Here is a 27,383-nt window from a genome sequence, read left to right on the forward strand (position 1 = left end):
TCTCTTCGTGATCTTTATAAATGACCTGGATGAGGAAGTGGAGGGATGGATTAGTAAATTTGCTGATGATACAAAGGTTGGAAGTGTTGTGAATAGCGTGGAGGGCTGTCAGAGGTTACAGCGGGACATTGATAGGATGCAAAACTGGGCTGAGAAGTGGCAGATGGAGCTCAACCCAGATAAGTGTGAGGTCGTTCATTTTAGTAGGTCAAATATGATGGCAGAATATAGTATTAATGGTAAGACTCTTGGCAGTGTGGAGGATCAAAGGGATCTTTGGGTTTGAGTCCATAGGACACTCAAAGCTACTGTGCAGGTTGACTCTGTGGTTAAGAAGGCATACGGTGCATTGGCCTTCATCAACCATGGGATTGAGTTCAAGAGCCGAGAGGTAATGTTACAGCTATATCGGACCCTGGTCAGACCCCACTTGGAGTACTATGCTCAGTTCTGGTCACTCACTACAGGGAGGATGTGGAAACTATAGAAAGGGTGCAGAGGAGATTTACAAGGATGTTGTCCGGATTGGGGAGCATGCCTTATGAGAATAGGTTGAGCAAACTTGGCCTTTTCTTCTTGGGGCAATGGAGGATGAGAGGTGACCTGATAGAGGTGTATAAGATGATGAGAGGCGTTGATCACATAGATAGACAGAGGCTTTTTCCGAGGGCTTAAATGGCGAGCATGAGAGGGCACAGTTTTAAGGTGCTTGGAAGTAGCTACAGAGGAGATGTTTTTTACGCAGAGAGTGGTGAGTGCGTGGAATGAGCTGTCTGCAATGGTGGTGGAGGCAGATACAATAGGGTCTTTTAAGAGATTCTTTGATAGGTACATGGATCTTAGAAAAATAGAGGGCTATGGGTAACCCTAGGTAATTTCTAAAGTAAGTACATGCTCAGCATAGCATTGTGGGCCGAAGGGCCTGTAGTGTGCTGCAGGTTTTCAATGTTCTATGTTTCTCATTACTACTATCAGGAGCCTGAAGACCTATATACAAAGAGGAACAGCCTCATCCCCTCTGCTATCTTGTTTAGGAACAGACTATAAACACTGCCTCAATATTCATTTTTGTACAATTTAATTATTTTGTAATTTATAATAATTTCATGTCTTTGCACTGTCCTGCTGTTTCAACATAACTAATTTCATGCTGTATAAGACCTAATTAACTAATTTCATACCATATTAATGATAAGAGACCTAGTTCTGATCCTGAAATCTGATCTCCTTCCACAGCCTAATGTGATTTCACTGTGGTTAATACCCACAACCTGTGAAATGTTAAAGAAAGAAGTCTCCAGTCTAATTATTGCTGTATGCATTCAGTGAGAATAATTTGCAGAGACTTGGGAACGCAGCCCAGTCCATCACAAAATCCAGACTCTCCTACCCATTCCCACAGTGACATGTCTGTCCTCAGTCTCCTCTGCTGGCAAGGTGAAGGGAATCAGAAACGAGAGGCACGGCACCTCCTATTCCACCTGGGTAGTCTACAACCTAACTCAAGATTCAAATTTGTTTAATGTCATTTCCCAAACACAAGTGCAAAGGAGAAAAAAATAATTTCTACAATGAGCAGGTGTACATAAGTACCTAAAAAGTGGCCGCTGTGTGTATAAAGTCTATATGTCATATATTGATATATATATATATCACTATCAGTGGTGAGGTAGAGATACGTCTCTACCTCAGGAGGTGTAAGGCCCTTCACTACCCTGTAGGTCACCCTTCGGCAAGGTGTGGCTCCTGATTAGCCCCCGCTCCTCCCCGATAAGGGTCACATGAAACAGGGGAGCAGGTGGTGGATGGTCGTATGAGCAGCTGGTCCATATCACTGATGCCAGGCAGACATTCTTTGAAGAGTACTGATAATGGCTGTGGTCACCTATCTCGTAAAGACACTGCCCAGAAGAAGGCAATGGCAAACCACCTGTTCAGAAAACTTTGCCAAGTACAATCATGGTCATGATCGCCCATGTTATATGACATGGCACATAATGATGATGATATTGCTGAGAATATCGATGATGAAATTAGTAGGTTTGTGGATGAAACTGAGATTGTAAACCGTGCACAAGGTAGTCTGGATGCAAGATCTGAACCAGTTGGGAAATTGGCCTCTGGGAAGGCAGTTGTGATTTAACTCGGGCTAATGCAAAGTGATGCATTACCTTCCTTGCTCTTTATTGGCCATAATGTTATCTGGGATCTCCAGAGGCTTGTGAAATAAATGGAAGTCCATCCACCACCATCTCATACCTTTAATACACATTCTCATTCACAGCACATTCTGTGAGGTATGGCACGGTTACGCAGTATTTAGCCATGCTCTCTGGTGTGCTGACTATCCAGGATACATTTGCACTATATGTACACTAACTCAGTTTTCTTTTCCCCGCAGTCTTATCAACTCACCCTACGTGAGGGGCAATTTACAGTGACCAGTTAACCTTCAAGTTTCAGGATTGTTTAATGCAATTTTCAGTTCACAAAGGCAAAGGAAAGCGAAAGAATTGTTACTCCAGATCTGATGCAGCATGAAAAAACACAGTTAATAGAAAGCAATAATAAAAAACACAATAATTATAAATATAAATACATAAGGTAGCTTTATACATAGTTTGATTGCGTGTCCACAAATTGATTCTAGGTACAGGAGTGTCCGTACATAAGGTGACAGACAGGAAATGATAAAGTAGTGGTGGTGGGGTGAGTTAGTGGGTTAATAGCATGAATGTTGAATTTTCAAATTTTTGGTAACCGCACGGTAACGTAAAGTGTGGCTCTGTAATGTAGCAGTTAGCGCACTGGTTTACAGCAATTCCTGTTGCTTTCTATAAGGAGTTTGTACGTGATCGTGTGGTTTTCCTCCAGGTACTCCAGTTCCAAAGGCGTACTGTTAGGGTTAGTGAGTTGTGGGCATGGTATCTTGATGTCAGACATGTAGCAACTAGATGACTAGAATATAAAAGCAAGGATGTAATGTTGAGGCTTTATGAGGCATTGATGAGGCCTCACTTGGAGTATTGTGAGAAAGGATGTGCTGACATTGGAGAGCGTTCGGAGGAGTTTCACGAGAATGATCCCGTGAGTGAAACAGTTTTCATATGAATGGCGATTGATGGCCCTGAGTCTGTACTCATAGGAAGTTAGAAGAATGAAGGGTGGACCTCATTGAAACCTATCAAATGTTGAAACATCTAGATAGAGTGGATGCGGAGAGGTTTTTTGCTATGGTGGGAGGAGGGTGAGGGTGGTCTAGGACCAGAGGGCACAGCCTCAAAGTAGAGGGATGTTCCTTTAGAACAGAGAGCAGTAGGAATTTCTTAGCCAGAGGGTGGTGAGTCTGTGAAATTCATTGTCACGGGCAGCTGTGGAAGCCAGGTCACTGGATGCATACAAGGTGGAAGTTGATAGGTTCTTGATTAGTCAGGGTGTGAAAGGTTATCGGGAGAAGGCAGGAGAATGGGGTTGAGAGGGAAATGGATCAGCTATAATGAAATACCGGAGTAGGCATGATAAGCCAAATGGCCCCCAGCACATTTTTAAACAGTGTTGATCATTGACACAAAAGATCCATCTCACTGTACATGTGACAAATAAAGTTAATCTTCTTTAAACTCTGTCCCTTCTCTCTATCCTCCTGTTTGACCTGGCCCCCATCACCTTGCCCTCCCCCACCCTCTCCATCTGCTCATCACCCACAAACTCCTCCTACTGTTTCCCATCCCTTCCTCCTTTTATTCAACACTCCACTGTCCTCTCCTATTTGTCTTCATCATCTTCAGCCCTTTGTCACCACCCCCAGCTTCTGACACCATTCACACTCTTCCCCTCCCTTGTCTACTTATCCTCCTCCCACCTTTTCACTGGGATCAGTCTATCACCTGCCAGCTCTTGCACCACCTCTTTACAGTGGCTGTCTCCTCGCTTTCAGTTCCGATGTACGTTTTTGACCTAGAATGTTGACTGTCCATTTCCCTCCACAGATAATGCCTGACTCACCGAGTTCCTTCAGCATTTTGTGTTGCTGCTCTCCATGGACCCTGTGTAGACATCCCAGTCAGGAAAGCAGACAACATAATCAAGGATCCTTCCCAACCTGGTCTTTCTTTCCTCTCTCTCTTCCAGAAGATACACATACAACCACTGTGACAGCATTTATCCCAGTGTTGTCAGACACTTGAACAGACTTTGCATCCATGAAAGATGAACTGTTCATCTCCTAATCTACCTCACTATTGTTCTTGCATTTTATTTCATTAGCTGCACTGCAATTTGTCTATAACTGTAACACTACACTCAATACCTCCTGTACTTAATAAACTGGCCACTAAGTATATGTTCATGGGCTTTTGCTGTAGACCATCCACTTCAAGATTCAACACGTTGTGCATTCAGAGATGCTCTTCTGCACACCACTGTTGTGACACGTGGTTATTTGAGTTACTGTCACCTTCCTGTCAGCTTGACCCAGTCTGGCCATTCTCCTCTGACCTCTCTAATTAACAAGGCATTTTCACCCACAGAACTGCTCCTCACTGAATGACTTTTTGATTTTTGCACCATTATCTGTAAATTCTAGAGACTGTTGTGTGAAAATCCCAGGGGATCAGCAGTTTCTGAGATACTCAAACCACCCCATCTGGCACCAATAATCATTCCTCAGTCAAAGTCACTTAGATCACATTTCTTTCCATTCAGATGTTTGGTCTGACCTACATCTGAATCTCTTGACCATGTCTGCATGCTTTATACATTGAGTTGCTGTCACATGATTGGCTGATTAGATATTTGCATTAATGAGCAAGTGTACCTTATAAAGTGGCCAATGAGTGCATATTCTGCATTCTGTTTTCCTTTAACTCTCTCAGTATGATTCTGTTTGGAATGATCTACCTGGACGGCAGGCAAACAAAGTTTTTCACAGTCTCTTGTTACATGTGACAATAGATTAGATTTGATTCAACTTTATTGTCATTGCGCCGAGTACAGATACAAAGCCAATGAAATGCAGTTAGAATCTGACCAGAAATGCAAAGAATAGCATTATTTACAAAATAACTGCGAATAAAAAGTAAGTGCTACAGCACATGAAGTAGACCATTTGGCCCTTCGAGCCTGCACCACCATTCTGAGATCATGGCTGATCATCTACTATCAATACCCGGTTCCTGCCTTGTCCCCATAACCCTTGATTCCCCTATCCATAAGATACCTATCTAGCTCCTTCTTGAAAGCATCCAGAGAATTGGCCTCCACTGCCTTCTGAGGCAGCGCGTTCCACACCTCCACAACTCTCTGGGAGAAGAAGTTCCTCCTCAACTCTGTCCTAAATGACCTACCCCTTATTCTTAAACCATGCCCTTTGGTACTGGACTCTCCCAGCATCTGGAACATATTTCCTGCCTCTATCTTGTCCAATCCCTTAATAATCTTATATGTCTCAATCAGATCCCCCCTCAATCTCCTTAATTCCAGCGTGTACAAGCCCAGTCTCTCTAACCTCTCTGCGTAAGACAGTCCAGACATCCCAGGAATTAACCTAGTGAACCTACGCTGCACCTCCTCCACAGCCAGGATGTCCTTCCTTAACCCTGGAGACCAAAACTGCACACAGTAGTAGTAGTAGTACTGCTTAGCACTGTGCTGAGAGGTTCAGCAGGGTCACAGCCTCAGGGAACAAGCTCCTCCTGTGCCTGCTGGTGCGGGAGCGGAGGCTCCTGTAGCGCCTACCGGATGGGAGAAGAGTAAAAAGTCCATGGTTAGGGTGAGATGCATCCTTGATAATGCTTTTCACCCTGTCCACGGAGTGTTTATGGTAGATGTTCTAAATGGTAGGCAATTGGGTGCCGATAGTCTGCTGGGCAGTTTTCACCACACGCTGGAGTGCTTTGCAGTCCGATACGGGACAAGTGCCATACCACACTGAGATGCAGTTGGTGAGTATGCTCTCAATGGTACAGCAGTAAAAGTCCGTCAATATCCTGGGACGGAGGTGAGCTTGATGCTCCACAGGAAATAAGGGCGCTGTTGCGCCTTTTTGATCAGGATGGAGGAGTTCAGTGACCTGGTGAGATCCTTGGAAATGTGGACACCAAGGAATTTGAAGCTTGATACACGCTCCACTACAGCTCCGTTGACGTAGGTGGGACATGAATGTTGCTCCTAGCATGCCTGAAGTCCACAATGATCTCCTTGATCTTCTAGGTGTTAAGGGCCAGGTTGTTGTCGGCACACCACGCAGCCAGGTGCTGGACGTCAACCCTGTAGGCCGTCTCATCATCCCGTCTGATCAGGCCAACCACTGTGGTGTTGTCTGTGAACTTGATTTTGGAGTTAGAACCATGTACAGGAACGCAGTCATAGGAACGCAGAAAACCACAGTATCTCAGATTTGGCCAAGATATAAGACAAAGTGTAGACCATTTGTCTGAAGATAAGATCATAAAACGCTGCAGAAATATGTCAACTCAGCCAGCTCCATCATGGGCACCAGCCTCCCCAGCATCCAGGACATCTTCAAGGAGAGATGCCTCAAAAAGGTGGCATCCATCATTTAGCATCCCCATCACCCAGGACATGTTCTCTTCTCTTTGCTATCGAGGAGGAGGTACAGGAGTCTGAAGACACACACTCAAATGTTTCAGGGACGGCTTCTTGCCCTCTGCCATCAGATTTCTGAATGGGCAATAAATCCACGAATACTACCTCACAACAGGAATTCTGCAGATGCTGGAAATTCAAGCAACACACATCAAAGCTGCTGGTGAACGCAGCAGGCCAGGCAGCATCTGTAGGAAGAGGTGTAGTCGACGTTTCAGGCCGAGACCCTTCGTCAGGACTAACTGAAGGAAGAGTGAGTAAGGGATTTGAAAGTTGGAGGGGGAGGGGGAGATCCAAAGTGATAGGAGAAGACAGGAGGGGGACAACACTTCACCTGTGAGTCGACTGGGGTGATATACTGCGTCCGGTGCTCCCGATGTAGCCTTTTATATATTGGCGAGACCCGACGCAGACTGGGAGACCGCTTTGCTGAACATCTACGCTCTGTCCGCCAGAGGAAGCAGGATCTCCCAGTGGCCACACATTTTAATTCCACATCCCATTCCCATTCTGACATGTCTATCCACGGCCTCCTCTACTGTAAAGATGAAGCCACACTCAGGTTGGAGGAACAACACCTTATATTCCGTCTGGGTAGCCTCCAACCTGATGGCGTGAACATCGACTTCTCTAACTTCCGCTAAGGCCCCACCTCCCCCTCGTACCCCATCTGTTACTTACTTTTATGCACACATTCTTTCTCTCACTCTCCTTTTTCTCCCTCTGTCCCTCTGAATATACCTCTTGCCCATCCTCTGGGTCCCCCCTCCCCCGTCTTTCTTCCCGGACCTCCTGTCCCATGATCCTCTCGTATCCCCTTTTGCCTATCTCCTGTCCAGCTCTTGGCTCTATCCCTCCCCCTCCTGTCTTCTCCTATCATTTTGGATCTCCCCCTCCCCCTCCAACTTTCAAATCCCTTACTCACTCTTCCTTCAGTTAGTCCTGACGAAGGGTCTCGGCCTGAATACTACCTCACTATTGTTTTTTTAATGTTGCTCTCATTTTGCATAGCTTAATTAATTCCATTTCATTTTTTATTTCTTATTGTAATTTTTAATTTTTTTTCCGTCATTGAAAAATACAGCACAGAAACAGGCCCTTCAGCCCATCTAGTCCATGCTTAAACTGCCTGCTCCCATTGACTCGCACTGGGACCATAGCCCTCCATACCCTATCATCCATGTACCTATCCAAATTTCTCTTAAGCGTTGATATCAAGTTTGCATATTATGTACTACTGCTGCTGCAAAACAACACACTTCACGACATACGCTGGTGATATTAAACTTGATTCTGATTCTGGAGAATATAATCAGAAGTTAATGAAATGAGATTAGGTAGAAATGAAAGATGATAAGGTTGTGAGAAATATATCTGTTTTATTATTACTGTCTCATGTACCAAGGTACAGTGAAAAATGTGCCATCCATACATATCTTTTCATCACATCAGAATGTCAAGGGAAAACAGATTATTCTGAAAATTGCAGAATAAAGTGTTATAGCTGCAGAGAAAGTGCAGAACAAGCAGACAATAAGAGGCAAGATCACAAGAAGATTGACTGTAAGGTCAACAGTCTATTTTTAAAGATTAAAGATTAGCTTTATTTGTCACATGTACAACAAAAAATTGAAAGATACAGTGAAATGTATCATTTACTTCAAATCAAATCAGTGAGGATTGTGCTGGCGGCAGGCCATGGGTGTTGCAATGCTTCTGGTAACAACATAGCATGCCCGCAGCTTGCTAATCGTAACCTGTACGTCTTTGGAATGTGGGAGGACTTGCTAACTCCTTACAGTCAGTGGTGGGCATTGAACCCCAGTTGGTGATCACTGGCACTGTGAAGCAGTTGCACTAACTATTATGCTACCACTCCACAACATACATAACCCTAACCAGCATGTGGGAGGAAACCAGAGCACTTGGGGGAAACCCACGCTGTCACGGGGAGCATATACAAACCCCTCACAGGCCATGGCGGATATTGAACCCAAATCCTACAGCAGGTGCTGTAAAGCGTTTCACTAACTGCTACGCTGGTGGCACCTAGGGTGATTTACCAATGACAGATTACTCTCTTATAGCATTTCTAACACAACTCTGAGCAGCACTGAAAGAAAGATCAGAAGAAGTGACTGAGAGAAGGGCCAATAAAATAAATTTTTAATGGGCTTCTGTTGGATCATATTTGGGGACCATTTTTATAAGAGTGAGATTAGCCAGCCGGTGATACAGTGGCATCAGAACCAGAGTTCGAGGTGAATGGTTTCGAGTTCGAATCCGGCTGGCTCCTTGCATGCTTTCCACACATGCAAGTTTGAGCCTCCATCTAGTGACTTGGCCTTGTAAAAAACAGCTACGGAAAAGGCAAAAAAAAGCCGACGGATGTGTTACAAGGTGTGAAAAAGGAATAAGACAAGTGAGAAACGAGAAGGTGGTTTTGGCCTTCACTTCATTGTCTACCTGCACTGCACTTTCTCTGTAACTCCGTATTGTTACTGTTTTACCTTGAACCACCTCAATGCTCTGTATAATGATCTGATCTGTATGAGCAGTTTACAAGACAGGTTTTTTCAGTGTATCTGTACCTATGACAATAATAAACCAATTCCAATTCAGATAGAAGCTAATCTTTCCTCATAAAAACCTTTACAGTTCTGATGTTAGGTCTCGACTGCAAACACCATGATAACCTTGAATTTGACTTGTCCAGATTAAACTTCATCAGCCATTTCTCTTTCCATCTACTTTCAATTGGTCTGTATCCTTTGACAGCATTATGGGATCATTATCCACAAAACTACCAAATTTTTGTATTATCTGCAGACTTACTAATCGGTCCACATACATTTTCATCCAAATCATTTAAACACTGGGTATGTATGGCCATGGCAATAAACTTGAAACTTAAAATAGACAGAGTAGCATCCCTCCACTTCTACCCTCTGACTACCATGGCCAAACCATTTTTGAATTCAATCTACCATTGATTTCATAGAAACACACGTGACAATACAGGCCCTTTGGCCCACAATGCTGCGCCGAACATTTCGGCTACCATGTGGAACCTTGTCCAATGCTTTAATAAAGTCCATATATGCAACATCCACTGCCCGATCCCCATTAATCATCTGCGAGAAAATTAATCGAGCTTGTAAGACATGACCACCACCGCACTGAGCCTTGCTCACTATTAGAGTCATAGAAAAATACGGCACAAAAACAGGCTCTTCAGCCCATCTAGTTCATGCCAAAACTATTTAAGTTGCCTATCCCATCGATCTGCACTGGGATCATAGCCATCCCTACCCGTCTCATCCACGTAACTATTCAAACTTCACTTAAATGTTGAAATCCAGCTCTTTTCCAGATGTGATGAAATCCTATCCCTAAAAATCTTCAAGGGTAATTTCTCTACCATTGATGTAATGCTCAATGACCTATAATTTCTTGGTTTACCCTTTCTTTTTGCTCATCTTACACAAGGACCACCTCAAGTGCTACTTTTCCTCCTGACACACAGCACGGTGGTGTAGCATAACACTTTACAGTACCAGCAAACCAGGGTTCAATTCCAACCACTGCCTGTAAGGAGTGTGTACGTTTTCCCCACGACTGCGTTGGTTTCCTCCCACGGCCCAATAACGTTGGTAGGGTAAAATTGGTCATTGTAAGTTGTCCCATGATTAGGCTAGGATCCGTGCAGCGTCAAAAAAAAAATACATGCATAAATAACGTAAACACGAGGGAGTCTGCAGATGCTGGAGGTTCAAGCAACACACATCAAATTTGCTGGTGAACGCAGCAGGCCAGGCAGCATCTATAGAAAGAGGTACAGTCGACGTTTCGGGTCGAGACGGGTCTCGTCGACTGTACCTCTTCCTATAGATGCTGCCTGGCCTGCTGCGTTCACCAGCAAATTTGATGTGTGTTTCATGCATAAATAAATTACCATTTTGAGTCTTGAAAGTGAGCAACTCATTAACTTTATTTCTAGACAGATTTCTGATTTTATTCTACAGCATCACATCTCGGCAGGGCATTTTTTTTATCAATGGTAACATTTTATGTTATAAAATTTTTTTATCAATTCACAGTTTCATTCCTAATTATTTATTATGACACCTCCAATGCACAGGATTGCATGGGCTGCGAAAAGCTGCAGAGGGTTGTAGTCAGTTCCATCATGTTACACCATCCAGAACATCTTCGACAGGCGATGCCTCACGAAGGCGGGCGGCACCCTTCACCGAGGACCCTCACGGTCGGGGACATGCCCCACTTCTTGTTGCTACCGTCTGGGAGGAGATACAGAAGCCTGAAAACGCAAGCTTCTTTCCCTCTGCATCAGATTTCTGAACGATCCATGAACCCTATTCCGTTAGTTTTTACACTATTTATTCATGTTTGCAATTTATAGATTTTCATGCTTTTAACGCAGCTGAAAAACAGCAAATTGCACACGATTGCTAATAAACGGATTCCGATTCGGCGTGAAGTCTACAGCGGTCAGGACCACGCATGCTCGCTGAATACCACGACCTCCCCAGGACCGGGGAATCTGAGGTCGTGTTGTGGGAGGGTTCTACGCGTGTGCCACTAGCCTTGGCCGCGCAGCTTGCTGGGATTTGTAGTTACTAGTGTTCTTAAACTATTCGGGAATTGGGTCTTTAGAACTACAGGTTCCGGCAGGCGCCGCGGTAGGGGCGTACGGCTCTTGCAACGCTGTTGAGAGAGGGCTGGGGATAACATGGCGGCGATGGTCGGGCTAGGGCGGCTCGGCCTGTGGTAGCGGGAGGGAGAGGGTCAGGATTTCCGCCTTCGGGGCGGCAGGGACTGGTTTCCCCCCTGAGGAGCTGAGAGCGCTGAGCTGTGGGTGGTGACGGTGGTTACCGCCAGCGTGGCGGAGAGCGGTTTGGGGACATGGAGACGCCGCGATTGGAGCAGCTCTTCGACTTCAGGAGGTGAGCATGACCGGATCCGGGGGTGGGGGGTGGATGCGGAGAGGGACCAGGGACTGTGGGAGGGGGTGCGGAAAGGACTGGAGCCCCGTGGGAGGGACCCAAGGGGGCGATTGGGGAAGTGAGAGGGAGAGAGTGGGCTGGTTTGGAGGGTGGGTGTGGTGGGGTAGGGGTGGATCGAGGCAGGAGGTAGAGGTAGAGGGGGGTTAGGGTGGAATGGTGTGGGTTGCTAAAGGTTTAGAAAGGGGTGCCGTGCGGGGTGGAGGGAAGGGGACGTGGGATGGTGGGTTGGGGATATGGATGGGGCCAGGAGGGTGATGCGGAGGGTGGGTAAGGGTAGCTGGTGGGCTGGAGTTAGGGTGGTGCGAGAGTGGGGTGAATGGAGGGTGGAGTTGGTGGGAGAGAAGATGGGAATGGTATTACACACAATGCTGGAGAAACACAGTAGGTCAAACAGCATCTATGGAGGGCAATAAACAGTTGACATTTCAGGTCGAGACCCTTCATCAGGACCAGAAAGGAAAGGGTTAAGGTTCCAGAATAAGAAAGTGGCGGGAGGGTAAGGAGGGCAAGCTAGAGAGAGATTGGGTGAGCACATGGTTGAAGAGTTGAACAGCAGCAGAGTTCACATAGTGGGAACAGTGAGAGAGGGTCATTCTGTCGAAGAGGGGATTTAAACTTCAGGGTAGGCATCCCTCGAAGAGACTTTTTAGTGGAGCAGCAAATCATAAACACGAGAGGTTCTGCAGATGCTGGAAATCCGGAGCAACACAAACAAAATGCTGGAGGAACTCAGCAGGTCGGGCAGCATCAGTGGAAATGAATAAACAGTCGACGTTTCAGGCCAAGACGCTTCATTGGGACTAGAAAGGAAGGGGAGCAATCCCAGAATAGGAAGGTGGGGTTGAGGGGAAGGAAGACAAGCTAGTGTGAGTCTGGGTAAGCACATGGTTGAATAGTCGGTGGGCAGCACAGATCTGAGAGAGGGGTGGCAAGCGTGCTTTGACGTGGCTCAGACAAGTCTGAGGAAAAAGACGGCCTATGGATCCTGAATTCCCCAAAGTATGATTGCAAATGTGACACTGCCTTTGAGTTGCTTAAAGTCTTTCAGGAAATGTTATGGAGTGCCTTCGACAGACATGGTTTTCACTAATTGCTTGAGACGGAAAACCAGTGTCTTATTTCTAATTTCCGGATCCTAGGTTTATCTGCAAGGTTTGAAAAAAAACTCCTTGCCCACCTATTTCTTTTCAATTTTCAGGTTACCTACGGATGGTTTAATCCTGACCCTCCTGGTATTGTACGCTCCGTTCGGCATCTGTTTAATGCTTCTCAGGATATTTATTGGGATTCATGTGTTTTTAGTCAGCAGCGCCCTCCCTGATAACTTTTTGCGAAGGTAATTTTTTTTCCTCCCTTCTTGGTTAATAATATTTGGAGGCAGTTCCATTTCTTCTGCTTGCTAGTCGTCTGCTAAATAATTCTCTGTCATCTGCCAGAGGTGCAAATGAGAAGTTCTTGCACTTTACTTGCAAACTATAATAGTATGTTTGTTGAGACTAGCATCAACTTCTAGTGTAGTGATTAGTGTGATGTTATTACAGCTCAGGGTGTCAGAATTCAGAGTTCAATCCTGGAGTCCTCTGTAAGGATTTTGTATGTTCTCCCCGTGGAAAGAGTAGCTTTCCTCTGGGTGCTCTGGTTTTTTCCCACAGTCCAAAGATGTAGCAGTTAGTAGGTTAATTGGTTATTGTAAGTTGTCCCGTGATTAGGCTAGGGTTAAATCGGAGGTTGCTGGCGGCGCAGCTTGAAGGGGCTGTTCCACGCTTTATCTCAAAATAGAATAAAATAAATTAAACCTATCACCTCTAATGGGGAATAGGCTGCTGACAGCAGCTCGCCGGAGTCCTCTGTCCTGTGCCAGTCCTTCACGTCGTCCCCAGGTGCAGCCCATCTTCTTGCTGTGTCCTTCCTCTCCTAGCAGTGAGGTCTTTGCAGCTACTGTTGGCATTTCTGTAGGACTGTGTTTTTACGGGATGTGGTTACTATCCCCATGTCCAACCCTTCTGCTTTCATATCTGGGCTTGGGATCATCCACAGTGGAGTTTGGCACTAGCAACAGTTCGATCAAAAGTTACCACCTCAGGGCTCTGGGAGATGAGAATTGTCCAAATACAAAAAAACAAAGATCTATTTGCTCGCAGAAAGACTTTTCACAGTTCTAGTAGCCAATGAACTCCTCAGTTTATCAGTTAAGTAACATTTATTTGGAGCAGTGGTATAAAGTTCTATAGCACAGAAACAGGCCCTTCAGCCCAATACATTCCTGCTGATGAAAGTGCCTTTCTGCTTTTGGCCCATATGCCTCTACACCAGGGGTTCCCAACCTGAGTCCATGGACCCCTAGGTTAATGTTAAGGGTCCATTGCATAAAAAGGGTTTGGAACCTGTGCTGCATGCCTTTCCTACCCATTAACCTGGTTGAAAATGTACCAGCCTCTACCACTTCCTACAGCAATTGATTCCATAAATCTACCGAACTCCATGTGGATAAAGGAGACTTCTAGGTCTCCTTTAAATGTTTCCCCTCACACCGTAAACCTATGCCCTTTAGTTTTTGACTTCCGTACCATGTGGGGGAAGAAAAGAATGATATTATCAATACCCTTCATGATTTTATAAACTTCTTAAGGTCGCTGTCATTCTCTTATGCTCCAGAGAAAACAGGCCCAGCTGATCCAGTGTCTCCTTGCAAAGCAGGCCCTCCTGTCCAAGCAAAACCCGTGTCAATCTCTAATTCTTATATACAGTGGCATGCAAAAGTTTGGGCACCCCTAGGTCAAAAGTTCTGTTGCTGTGAATAGTTAAGTGAGTAGAAGATGAACTGATCTCCAAAAGTCATAAAGTTAAAGATGAAACATTCTTTTCAACATTTTAAGCAAGATTAGTGTATTATCTTTGTTTTGTACAATTTTAGAGTGGAGAGAGAAAAGGAAAGGAGCACTATGCAGAAGTTTGGGCACCCTAAGAGATTTGAGCTCTCAGGTAACTTTTACCAAGGTCTCAGACCTTAATTAGCTTGTTAAGGCTATGGCTTGTTCACAGTCATCGCTAGAAAAGGCCAGGTGATGCAAATTTCAAAACTTTATAAATACCCTGACTCCTCAAAACTTGTGCCAACAATCAGACACGAGCTCCTCTAAGCAGCTGCCTACACTCTGGAGAAGGCTATAAGAAGATAGCAAAGTGTTTTCAGGTAGCCATCTCCTCATTTGGTAATGTAATTAAGAAATGGCAGTTAACAGGAATGTTGGAGGTTAAGTTGAGGTCTGGAAGACCAAGAAAACTTGCCGAGAGAACTGCTCGTAGGATTGCTAGAAAGGCAAATCAAAACCCTGGTTTGACTGCAAAAGACCTTCAGGAAGATTTAGCAGACTCTGGAGTGGTGGTGCACTGTTCTACTGTGCAGCGACACCTGCACAAATATGACCTTCATGGAAGAGTCATCAGAAGAAAACCTTTCCTGCGTCCTCACCACAAAATTCAGCGTCAGAAACTTGCAAAGGAACATCTAAACAAGCCTGATGAATTTTAGAAACAAGTCCTGTGGACTGATGAAGTTAAAATAGAACTGTTTGGCGGCAATGAGCAAAGGTATGATCGGAGAAAAAAGGGTGCAGAATTTCATGAAAAGAACACCTCTCCAACTGTTAAGCACGGGGTTGGATCGATCATGCTTTGGGCTTGTGTTGCAGCCAGTGGCACGGGGAACATTTCACTGGTAGAGGGAAGAATGAATTCAATTAAATACCAGCAAATTCTGGAAGCAAACATCACACCATCTTAAAATAAAAGCTGGAGATGAAAAGAGAATGGCTTCTACAACAGGATAATGATCCTAAACACACCTCAAAATCCATAATGGACTACCTCAAGAGGTGCAAGCTGAAGGTTTTACCATGGCCCTCACAGTCCCCTGACCTAAACATCATCGAAAATCCGTGGATAGACCTCAAAAGAGCAGTGCATGCAAGACGGCTCAAGTATCTCCCAGAACTAGAAGCCTTTTGCAAGGAAGAGTGGGCGAAAATCCCCCAAACAAGAATTGAAAGTCTCTTAGCTGGCTACAGAAAGCGTTTACAAGCTGTGGTACTTGCCAAAGGGGGTGTCACTAAGTACTGACCATGCAGGGTGCCCAAACTTTTGCTTCAGGCCCTTTTCCATTTTTGTTATTTTGAAACTGTAAAAGATGGAAATAAAAAAGTAATCTTGCTTAAAATGTTAAAGAAATGTGTCATCTTTAACTTTATGCCTCTTGGAATTCAGTTCATCTTTTACTAGCTTAGCTATTCACAGTAACAGATATTTTGACCGGGGTGCCCAAACTTTTGCATGCCACTTACCTTAGTCCTATCTTTCTGATGGTATGGCGACCAAAACTGCAATTAGTATTTCATTTGTCGTCCCTACAGCTGTAATTTGAACTCCCACTGCAGAATGGTGCTTTTAGAGTTCTGTGCTATCATTTCCAGTACCACGGAGCATCATTTTAAGGTGATTGGAGGGAAATATAGGGTGGTGTCAGAGGGAAGTTACTTTTAACAGAGAGTGGTGGGTGCTTGTAATGCTTTGCCAGGGTGGTGATAGTAGATACATTAGAGCAGGGATTCCCAACCATTTTTTTATGCCCCGAGTCACTACCATTAACTGAGAGGTCCGTGAACCCCAGGTTGGGGGTCCTCTGTATTAGAGACATTAAAGAAATTCTTAGGCACATGGAAGATGGAAAACTGGAGGGTTACATGGGAGAGGCGGGTTTGATTGATTTTGGAGTAGGTTACGAGGTCGGCATAACAGCGTGGGCCAAAGGGCCTTTTCTGTGTTCTGGTGTGCTTGAAGTTATCTTCGTGAACATTCTTTTTAATTAGCTACTTATGTGAAAATTATATATTAAAATAAATTGGCTGGGCTTATCTTTATTGCTTAGTCACTATTATCAATATTTACTGTTCTGACAATATCTGTTGTTTTGCATCTTTGCTGTGTGCAAACCAAGTAACATATTTCCCTAATTTGTAATTGTTTGGGTCATTGTTATTAGAAACCACAGAACTGCAAGTTCTTAATTCTATTAAAGATGGAAGTCTGAGCTACCCTCAGTGCTCTTTCAGCTAGAGTAAACAAAAGTATCTGATTATTAGAGGAAATGGAGATCACTGGCAAGTTGCAGAAGTTGAAATGTACGTGTCAGTCATATGTACGTCTGTGTCTTTTTTTAAACATGCTGCAGGACCTGTGATATATTCACAGCTGCATCTATAAGCTTTCCTTTCCCCGCCATTTCATCTATCCTTCCCTTACTGCCTGCAGCTGCAGGAACTTGGCGGCCACTCAAGCCTACCCTGAGGTAATAAGATGGTGTCTGATCCAGTGTAGGACTCCACACCCATTTTTTCTCTCACTTCCTTTCTTTTCAAATCTTTTTATTATTATTATTATTATTATCCAAAATTAACACGAGTACATTGATACAATGTCTCAAGAAAAAAAAACATTATTTTAAAGATTGAAAAAATTTTGGTGATTTAAAAAAAAAACAAGAAAAAGTGGGAGGAAAAAACCCATTAGGTGTTCGACCCTGGAGCCATGCGTCATATAAAAAGCTTCTAAAGATAAACATCAAACCGCCAACAAGAAAAAAATGTACCAAAAATTTACAATTAGATCGTGGAAGAAATCTATCAATTAACTCAAATGATAATAACGAGCAAATGTACCCCATCTTTTCTCAAAATCTAACATAGATTTGAAGGTTCGACTTCTAATTTTCTACAAACTAAGACACAGCATCACTTGAGAGAACCATTGTGACAAAGTGGGAGCCGATGTATCCTTCCACTTCAACAAAATGGCCCTCCCAGCTATCAATGTGACAAATGCAATAACATGTTGGTCAGACACAGAGATACCGTGGATATTTTGAGGAATTATTCCAAAAAGCGCAGTTAATTTGTTAGGTTGTAAATCAATTTTAAGTGCTTTAGAAATTGTTGAAAAAACTGACTTCCAGAACTATTCCAGTATAGAACAAGACCAAAACGTGTGTGTCAGTGTAGCTGTCTCACTTCCAATAAGCCTGATTCCATTGAATATCTTAAGTATATTTAATGGCTTTTTGCACAGCTCCTCCTTCATTCTTCTCATCTCTACCCTAATGGGCTTAATTCTGAAACTGCCCTTTGTTCCAGATATCTCCATAATATGAATGGTACAGTGACATAGCAGAAAGTGTAACACTATTACAGTGCTAGTGTCCAGGGTTTAATTCCTGCTGCTGTCTGTAAGGAGTCTGTATAGTACAAAGATATACAGGTTAGTAGGCTAATTGATAATGCAGGTGTAATTGGTCAGCAAAGGCTTGTTGGGTTGGAGGGGCCCGTTACTGTGCTATAACTAGATAAGTTAAAAAAAAATGCAAACATCCTTTCAGCTTCCACCATATTAAAATAAGAAATTAGGACAAAGAGCAAGCTATTCTACTTTTCAAGCTCACCCTGCCTGAAGAGATGTGTATCATAGATACAGGTCTTTCCAATCACCACGTCCATGCTGACCATTTTGCCCAATTCCATTAGGTTAGTCTTTTACGCCTTGCCCACTTAAATACTTTTCTAGACGTCGCGATTGTATCTGATTCCACCACCTCTGGCAGTGTCCCAGATATCTATCAACGTGTGTGTGCGTAAGTGTATGTATAAAACTTCTCACATACACCTTGAAAAGATACCCTCTTTAGTTTCGATTACCTTATCATAGCAAAATGTTCTAATTATCTGTGCCTCTATAATTTTTATAAACCCTGAACGAGGTTGAAGATCGACATTGTCTTGTTCACACTAGAGGTAACAAACCCGTCCTGTCTAATCTCTCCCCATAACCAATCCTCCCATGCGGGCAATATCCTAGTACATCTCTGCACTCTGTCCAGTGTGACCACAACCTTCATACAGTGTAGCGACTAGAACAGCTCACAGTAATTTTAAGTTTAACCATTGAAGTTGCAACGTAATATCCTATTGTTTATTCAATATGATTATGGCAGATCTGTCAGAGGCCTCATTTTCTATGCCCTTTTCCCATTGCACTCACTTCCTTGATCATTAAAAATGATCATTTAAAATGGTCATTTACTTATAAGTACACCCGATGGAGCCTCTGCAACCCTGTAAGGTAGACAGTTCCAGTGATACACTAGTATGTTTTACAAACTCACAGAATCTTACTTCAATACAATCACCTGTGATTGTGCTATATTTCAATGAGTACAAATCTAACCCGATCAGCCTTGTCTTCATATGTCAGCCCTTTAATCTACTTTTCTGTATTTATACTCTATAACCTTGTGATAAAGGTCAGTATTAGCCTTCCTAATTACTTTGTATTCCTGTGTGCCTACCCCTTGTGTTTTATTGAGTCGTAGATCTCCTTATTGTGGTCATTGTAACCTTAGTCCATTTAAATAATTTTGTTCTTTCATTCTTCTTTCCAGAAAGGACAACTTTGCATGTTCCCTTGATTACACTCTTGCCCACTCATAGAGTCATAGCACGCTACAGCACGGAAATGGGCCCTTTGGCCCATCTAGTCCATGCCAAACCATTAATCTGTCTAGTCCCATCGACCTGCGCCCGGTCCATACCTTTTTCATCCATGTACCTAACCGTGGACCTGCTGAGTTCCTCTAGCGCGTTGTGAGGGTTACCTAACCAAATTTCTCTTAAATGTTGAAATTGACTCCCCATCCACCACTTGTGCTAGGAACTCGTTCCACTCTTTCGCCACCCTTTGAGCAAAGAAGTTCCCTTAAACTTTCCATCTTTCACTCTTAGCCCATGATTTCTAGATGTAGGTCTCACCTAACCTCAGTTGAAAAAGACTGCTAGCATTTACTCTATCTATACCTCTGAGGATTTTGTATGCCTCTCTTCAGTCTCCCCTCATTCTTCCATGTCCCAGGGACTGAAGTCCTACTCTATTCAGCCTTTCCCTGTAACTCCAGTCTCAAGTCCCGGCAATATCCTTGTAAATTTTCTTCGTATTCTTTCAATCTATTTGCATCTTTTGTATAGGTAGGTGACCAAAACTGTACACGATACTCCTAAGTAGGTCTCACCAATGTCTTATATAATTTCAACATAGCATCCCAAGTGTAACTCTTCACAATTGTCTGCATTAAATTCCACCTGTCGCTTTTCAGCCCATTTTTCCATCTGGTCCAGATGCTGCAGCAAGCTTTGATAGCGTTTCTTGCTGTCATCTGCAAATTTGCTAGTCCAGTTAACTACATTATCATTGAGATCATTGATATAGATGACAAACTGCAACGGACCCACTAATCCTTGCAGCACACCACTAGTTACAGGCCTTCAGTTAGAGAGACAACTATCTATTACCAATCTGGCTTTTCCCATGAAGCAAATGTCAAATCCAATTTACCACTTCATCCTGAATGCCAAGTAATTGAACCTTCCTGACCACCCCTCCTTGTGGGACCTTATCAAAGGCCTTGCTAAAGGCCACGTAGATGACATCCACTGCCTTGCCTTCATCAACTTTCCTGGTAACTTCCTAGAAAGTCTCTATAAGATTGTTTAAACACGGCTTACTACACACAAAGCCATGTGACTATCTCTAATCAGTCCCGGTCTATCCAAATACTCCTGTCTCTGATTCTTGAGAATATCTTTCAATAACTGGTCTCAGACCCACTGGCTGATATTTTTCTGGCTTATTCTTAGAGTCTTTCTTAAACAAGGGAACAACATTAGCATCTCACCTGTGGCTGAGGAAATTCTAAGTATCCTTGGAATTGTGTGCTCTATAGTTTTGTAATTATCTGTTTTTTCCTGTTTGGAGTGAAGTAGGATGAGAAGTGATTGGACAGTTGTATAAGATAAGAAGCATAGACAGAGTGGATGCCAAAGAGACTTTTTCCGCTGCGTGGATATTGCTTATAGGAAGTGGCATAATTTTGTGTTGGCCTACTTTAGTCAGGGGATTGAGTTCAAGAGCTTGAGATAATATCCCAGTTCTGTAAAACCTTGTGTAACGCTCAGCTATATTGGCTCGTATATATCTAGGGGAAACCCCGTCTGCCGGCCCACCTGGTCTCCCGGTTGTGTCGGTTGCTGTACAACTGTCACCGAATTCAGCTTCAAACATCAATCATCGGCCAGCACACACTGTACATTTTACCAGTTACACTTTATAGATATTACTAAATCTATGAGATTAATCTAAGTTCAATACAAAAAAAAGGAATGGAAAAGGTGCCAGACTTATCAAAGTTCAATTTCTTTGTGCACACATTGGAGCTCGGGAACCTCTTCGGGACCACTCTGACCCCGTCGACTTGCGGCTCGGGACCACCCAGAGTGATCATTCTGAGCTTTCCCTGCATGTCTGTCATCCTCACAGTCTCTCCTCCGACTCCCCGCCAAAAGCCCCCGGCTCCCGGTCATGAGACAGCGTATCGCCCCAAGAAAGAATAACATGGACACTCATTGGCTGATAGTACACCTGCTATCTGTTATAACCCAAGCAAATTGCTAGCTGGAGACTTTCTCAGTACTTAACATAACGTAGAAGCCATTTTAATTCATATACGCAGCAGTTTAAAAGATTAACATAACAAAGAAGCCATTTTAATTTTAACATAACAAAGAAGAAACTCCGTACACCTGCTTAGACAACAGTTGGAATATCGTCTTCAGTCCTGTTTCCCTCATTATAGAAACGATATGGAAGCTTTGGAGAGGGTGCAGAGGAGGTTTACCTGAATGCTGCATGGATTAGGAGGCATGTCTTATGAGGATAGGTTGAGCAAGATAAGGCTTTTCTTCTTTAGAATGAAGGAGGGTTAGAGGCAGACAAGATAAGAGGCATAGAAGGAGTGGACAGCAATAGACCTTCCTGGGGTAGAAATAGTTAATATGTGGCAGCATAATTTTGAGGTGATTTGAGGGAAGTATATGGGACTGTCAAAGATAAGGTTTTTTAACACAGTGTTGGGTGCATGGAATGTGCAGCCAGGGGTGGTGGTAGAGGCAGATACATTAGGGACATTTAAGAAACCCTTTGGTAGGCACATGGATGATAGAAAAATGGAGGATTATGAAGTAGGGAAGGCTTAGATTGATCTTTGTAGGTTAAAAGGTCAGTACAACAGTGGGCTGAAGGATTTTTAATGTGTTGTATGTATATATAAATACATACTAGGTTTGTAAGGATAATTATCAGAGTAAGAAATGGATGTGTTGGAGATGCAGAGGAATGGGATGTAGTTGGATGACACACATTCTTCATTATCCCCTATCTTCAGCAATAACCCAAACAGGCTGAAAGCAGAACAGAATGCTCTTAGAGAACTGCTAAATGAAATACCTACAGCATAATGGTAAAGATATGAACTAGGGCATTTCAGCAGAATATGGTGTTAGAGTTACAGAGAAAGTGCAGTGCAGGCAGATAGTAAAGTTCAAGGCCGTAACGAGCTGTATTGTGAATTCCAGAATCCACCTTGACGTACAAGGGGATCATTCGCTAGTCTTACAACAGCGGGGTAGAAGCTATCCTTGAGGTGGTAGTGTGTGCTTCCAGGCTTTTGTTATCTTCTGCCTAATGGGAGAGGGAGGAGAGAAAGTCTGGGATCAGTATGTGGTCCTTGATCATGTTGGATGATTTTCTGAGGTAGCAGTGTAGACAGTCCTTGGAGAGGAGGATGGTTTGTGATGTGCTGAGCTGTGTCTGCAACTGCAGTTTCTTGTGAATGAACTCCAATAATCACTTGTGACTTTAGCTCTGGATTAGCAGATTTGATGGACTGTGGGTGTTTATTTAGTGTGGGCACGTGGCCAAGTGGTTAAGGCATTGGACTAGCTACCTGTAGGTCGTGAGTTCGAGCTGCAGCCGAGGCAGCGTGTTGTGTCCTTGAGCAAGGCACTTAATCACACATTGCTCTGCGACAACACTGGTGCCAAGCTGTATGGGTCCTAATGCCCTTCCCTTGGACAACATTGGTGTCATGGAGAGGGGAGATTTGCAGCATGGGCAACTGCTGGTCTTCCATACAACCTTGCCCAGGCCTGTGCCCTGGAGAGTGAAGACTTTCCAGGTGCAGATCCATGGTCTCGCAAGACTAACGGATGCCTTTAAAAGGATGTTTATTTATAATTCAACACATCTTAAATTTCTTCTCAGATGTTGCAGATGATAAATTTCCCACTGCACCTCTTAATTTTAGAGGGAACATGGGGAAACAGGACATTAACACAAGCAATTCTGCGGATGCTGGAAATCCAGAGTAACAGACAGCCACATAATGCTGGAGGATCTCAGCAGAATAGAAATAGAGTTCTACATTTTGTGCCGAGACCATCCGTAGATGCTGCTAAGTTCCTCCTGCATTTGTGTGTGAAACAGGGCAAGGCCATTGATCTGTTTTTTAAAAAAAAAACAGGGGGAATGGTTCCCTGGTCAGTTTTAATAATCTGGGAACTAGGACTTTGGTGAGTCTGAAAGGAGTGCAGAAACTGGGGCCCAGTGAGCCAGAAGGAACTGGCAGACAATACTCAGTGAACTATTGGAATTTGGTTGGATTGGGGATTAGTGGAATTTAACTCTAAAATGAATTTCTTGTCAACAAACTGAAGTTGAAATCCTGCCACAGTGGGATTTTTTCCCCCCTTGGGGTCCATTGGTATTAGGTCATTTATTAATCCTGTATCATTACATAATACTAGATCTAAAATAGCCTCCTTGCCAATTGGCTCCTTATTGTGTCGCTCTGAGAAACTATCCCAATACATTCTATGCTCATGAGAGATGTTACTAGATAAGGAAATAAGTACTTAAAATATGAACAGTAAAAATAATTTGCAATACGAAGCCTTAATGCTTCTGACTGTCATTTGCATAAGGGTGATGGCTTTGAGTCTACTGGATGGGTGTTGTTTCACTTTTTTTTTGCTGTTGCTAGCTTATAGTGGGGTTTGTGTTCTTAAATCATTTTAGGGAAGCTATAGTGAAATCTTTTTTCAAACTGCCCCTTACCCCAAATGGTTGGAACAGTAATTCTGAAGTAGAGCTGGTCAGCTTGGCAGAATCTCACAAACTGTGATAAGATGAGAGAGCCGGGAGGAATTGGCCTTTTAATTGTCTATGAGGCATTTTAGACCATAAGACATAGGAGCAGAATTAGGCCATTTGGTCCATCGAGTCTGTTCCGCCATTCAATCACGGCTGATCCTTTTTTCCTCTGTCTCCTCCTCAACCCCAGTTCTGGCCTTCTCCCTGTAACCTTTGATGCGATGTCCAATCAAGAACCTATCAATCTCTGCCTTAAGGTCATTGCCCAATGACCTGGCCTCCACAGCTGCACGTGGCAACAAATTCCACAAATTTGCCACCCTATTTTCTATTAAATTTCTTACACGTGGTTAAAGTGCTTTCTTGGAACCATGTGCACAGCTCATTCATTTTCATTGGTCCAACTGCAGGTTTCTTCCTCTTGGTTTCACTTACCCCCAAGAAATGAGCATAGCTTCTGATTATAAATGCCAGAGATTATGCAGAAGCTAGAAATCTAGAGTAACAGGCACAAAACGCTGGAGGAACTCCTTTTGAGAGGACTAAAATATAAAAACAAGGATATAATACTGAGGTTTTCAGAGGCACTGGTGAGGCCTCACTTGGAGTATGTGAGCAGTTTTGGGTGCCTTATTCAAGAAAAAAATGTGCTGACATTTGAGAGGGTTCAAAGGAGGTCCATGAAAATGATTCCTGGAATGAAAGACTTATCGTATGAGGAGCATTTGATGTCCTTGGGCCTGTACTCGCTGGAATTTAGAATGAAGGGGGATCTCATTGAAACCTATTGAATGATTCAGATCAGGGGTTCTGAACCTTTTTTATGCCGTGGACCAACACGTGGACCCCAGGCTGGGAACCCTGGTGAATGTGGAGAGGCTGTTTCCTATAGTGGTGGAGTCTAGGACCAGAGGGCACAACCTTAGAATAGAGAGTTGTCCATTTAGACTGGAGTTGAGGAGGAATTTCTTTTGCCAGTGGATAGTGAATCTGGACTTCATTGCCACAGACGGCTGTGGAGGCAGAGTCATTGGGTATATTTAAAGTGGAGGTTGATAGGTTCTTGATTTGTAAGGGTGTCAAAGGTTACAGGAAGAAGGCAGGAATATGGTATTGGGAGGGAAAATAAATTGGCAATAATTGAATGGTGGAGCAGACCAGATGGGCGACATGGCCTAATTTATGTGGACTGCTTCATTACCTGGTGGTGCTGTACACTGTCCAGTCATCACCGAACACCGGTACTTCTGGTATTACAACTGAAGGAAGAACGTGAATGAAGCAGCTGATATTAGTTGGACTTGGGACTCTTCGGTGAAGAACTGTTACAGTGATAATTTGTGATGAGACGATTGACCTCCAACCACCACCATCTTCCTTTGATTCCTATGATTCCAACCAGTTTGGGGGGCGGGGGGCTTTCTTCCTGATTCCCTTTAACTCCAGTTTATCCAAGGCTCCCTGTTGCCTTGATATCAGGGGCAGTTAGTTAACTTCGTCTCAGGAGTTCAGTTCTGTGTCCATGTTGGGACCAAAAGTATAAGGAGGTCAGGATCCAAGTGACTGACAGGACCCAAACTGAGCCTCTGTGAGCAGCTTATTAGGCAAGTGGTGCTTGATAGCACTTTTGGTAATCCATTCTGTCACTTTTCTGATGATCGAGAGTGCAATGTGGACAAGTGGGCATTTCTCCCTGCCGTTGGGTAGATGCCACTGTTGTAGGCTTACCGGGAGAGCTTGGCCAAGAGTACAGCAAGTTCTGAGGCACAAGTCTTCAGTACTACTACTGTAATGTTGTCAGGCCCATAATTACTCATGACGTGTCAATTATTCTGACTACATTCTGTGCTATGGAGGTGAAAGAACTGAAACTGAACATTTTAAATATATTTTGGTGCTGTTTTACCAACTATTGAAGATTTTCAATAGCTGTACTTTACTCCTTGGCACTGTACAAGTTTGTTTTCTCCAGCTCTGACTTGCTCAGATCTGCAATTTGGTCAGCATAGTCAAGCTGAGCCGAAGTTTCTCCACTGTGTAACTGGCTCTGACTTGCGATGCACCAAGCCTCATTATGAGGGGTATAGGCTTTTTCCACTGAGGTTTCATGAGATTAGAACTAGAGGTCATGGGTTAAGGGTAGATTCTATTGTATTTTATTCTGTAGGTGTCTGCTCTGATAATTTATTTTGAACATCTTGTAAGGTAAAATGTAAGGGGAACCTGGGGAAATTCTTTACTCAAAGGGTGGTGAGAGTGTGGAACAAGCTGCTAGTATAAATAGATGCAGGTTCGATCTCAAAATTTAAGAGAAATTTGGATAAGCACATGGATGGGAAGCCTATGGAAGGTTCTGGTCTAGATGCAGTTTGATGGGACAAGGGTAGAATAATAATTTGGCAGGGACTGCATGGGCCAAAGGCCTGTTTCTGTGTTATAGTGAACTATGACAGTAATTTTGTTCTACAAATGTGAGTAGAGTTTGGGAGGCCTGTGTATCTTTAGAGTTTAGAAGTTTGAGAAGTGACCTCTTAACAAAACAGAGAAAGTGCTCCGAGGTGAAAGATATTGGAATGATATTTCCCCTGGCTGCAGAGTGCACAGTGAAGGATCACAATCTCAGTGTAAGTGGGTAACCCATATAGAACTGAAGTTCAGAAAAATCTCCTTACCCTGGTGAAAGTGAATTTGGGGAACTTGAATACCCTGAAGTGCTCTAGCAGCGCAGTCATTCATTGTAGATTTGGGGCAGTAAGACCTGCTGCAGCTCCTTTCTGCACAGTGTATTCATTAATGTAATGCAGGAAACACTAATTTGTACAAAACCAAGTTCACACAGGCAGTGTGATAAAAGCCAAATAATTTCCTCTTAAGTTGACATCAATTAAAGACCATAAGTCATAACAGCAGAATTAGGCCATTCGGCCCATCAAATCTGCTCCACCATGATTGATTTATTTTCCCTCTCATCCCCATTGTCCTGCACTCTCCCCGTAACCTTCGATGCCCTTGCTAATTAAAAGCCTATCAACCTGCATAGCTGTCTGGCAGTGAATTCCAAAGATTCACCATTTTCTGGCTAAAGGGATGTCCTTGTATTCTGAGGCTGCCGCCTATAGGAAGCATCCTGTCCATATCCACTCTGTCTAGGCCTTACCATTTTCAATAGATTTCACTGAAGTTCTCCCCCCCCCCCCCCCAGTTCTTCTAAAGTCCAGCAAGTGAAAGCCCAGGGCCATCAAGTACATTAACCCTTTCATTCCTAGATTATTTTTGTGAATCTCCTCGGGACCTCCTCCAATGCCAGCACATCCTTTCTTAGATAAGGGGTCTAAAGCTGCTCTCAATACTCCAAGTCCAGTCTGACAAATGCCTTGTAAAGTGTAAATGTTGGCTTGGCTGGGCACGAAGGATAGGTTTGCTAAAATAGTGACAACAGTCCTCCACCCAGGTAAGCAAGTGGAGCCTCTATTTTAAGATTTAACATTTTAAGATTAGCTCCATTTGTCACACGTACATTGAAGCATGCAATGAAATGTGTCAAATCAAATCAGTGAGAATTGTGCTCAACACCCCATAGGTAACACCACACTTATGGCGCCGATGTAGCAGGCCCCACAACTCACTGACCCTAGGCAGCACCGAATTAAACCCCGATTGGTGATC

At 43.6% G+C, this 27,383-nt stretch overlaps 1 protein-coding gene across 3 annotated transcripts in view; it reads left to right on the forward strand.

Annotated features, from left to right (window-relative positions):
* The first annotated feature begins 11,321 nt into the window (after window positions 1-11,321).
* The window catches only part of aup1 (AUP1 lipid droplet regulating VLDL assembly factor), a 72,382-nt gene continuing 56,320 nt past the window's right edge, over window positions 11,322-27,383 (forward strand). For 2 of the 3 annotated variants that reach the window (XM_072256757.1, XM_072256759.1), the window contains exons 1-2: window positions 11,322-11,573; window positions 12,832-12,969. In XM_072256757.1, the coding sequence (XP_072112858.1) occupies window positions 11,533-11,573; window positions 12,832-12,969 (179 nt within the window). In that variant the 5' untranslated portion in view covers window positions 11,322-11,532. The remainder of the gene's footprint in view (window positions 11,574-12,831; window positions 12,970-27,383) is intronic. The other variant, XM_072256758.1, reaches the window with a different exon arrangement.

This window comes from Mobula birostris, chromosome 4 (assembly GCF_030028105.1).
Source record: "Mobula birostris isolate sMobBir1 chromosome 4, sMobBir1.hap1, whole genome shotgun sequence".
NCBI classification, from domain to species: Eukaryota; Metazoa; Chordata; class Chondrichthyes; order Myliobatiformes; family Myliobatidae; genus Mobula; species Mobula birostris.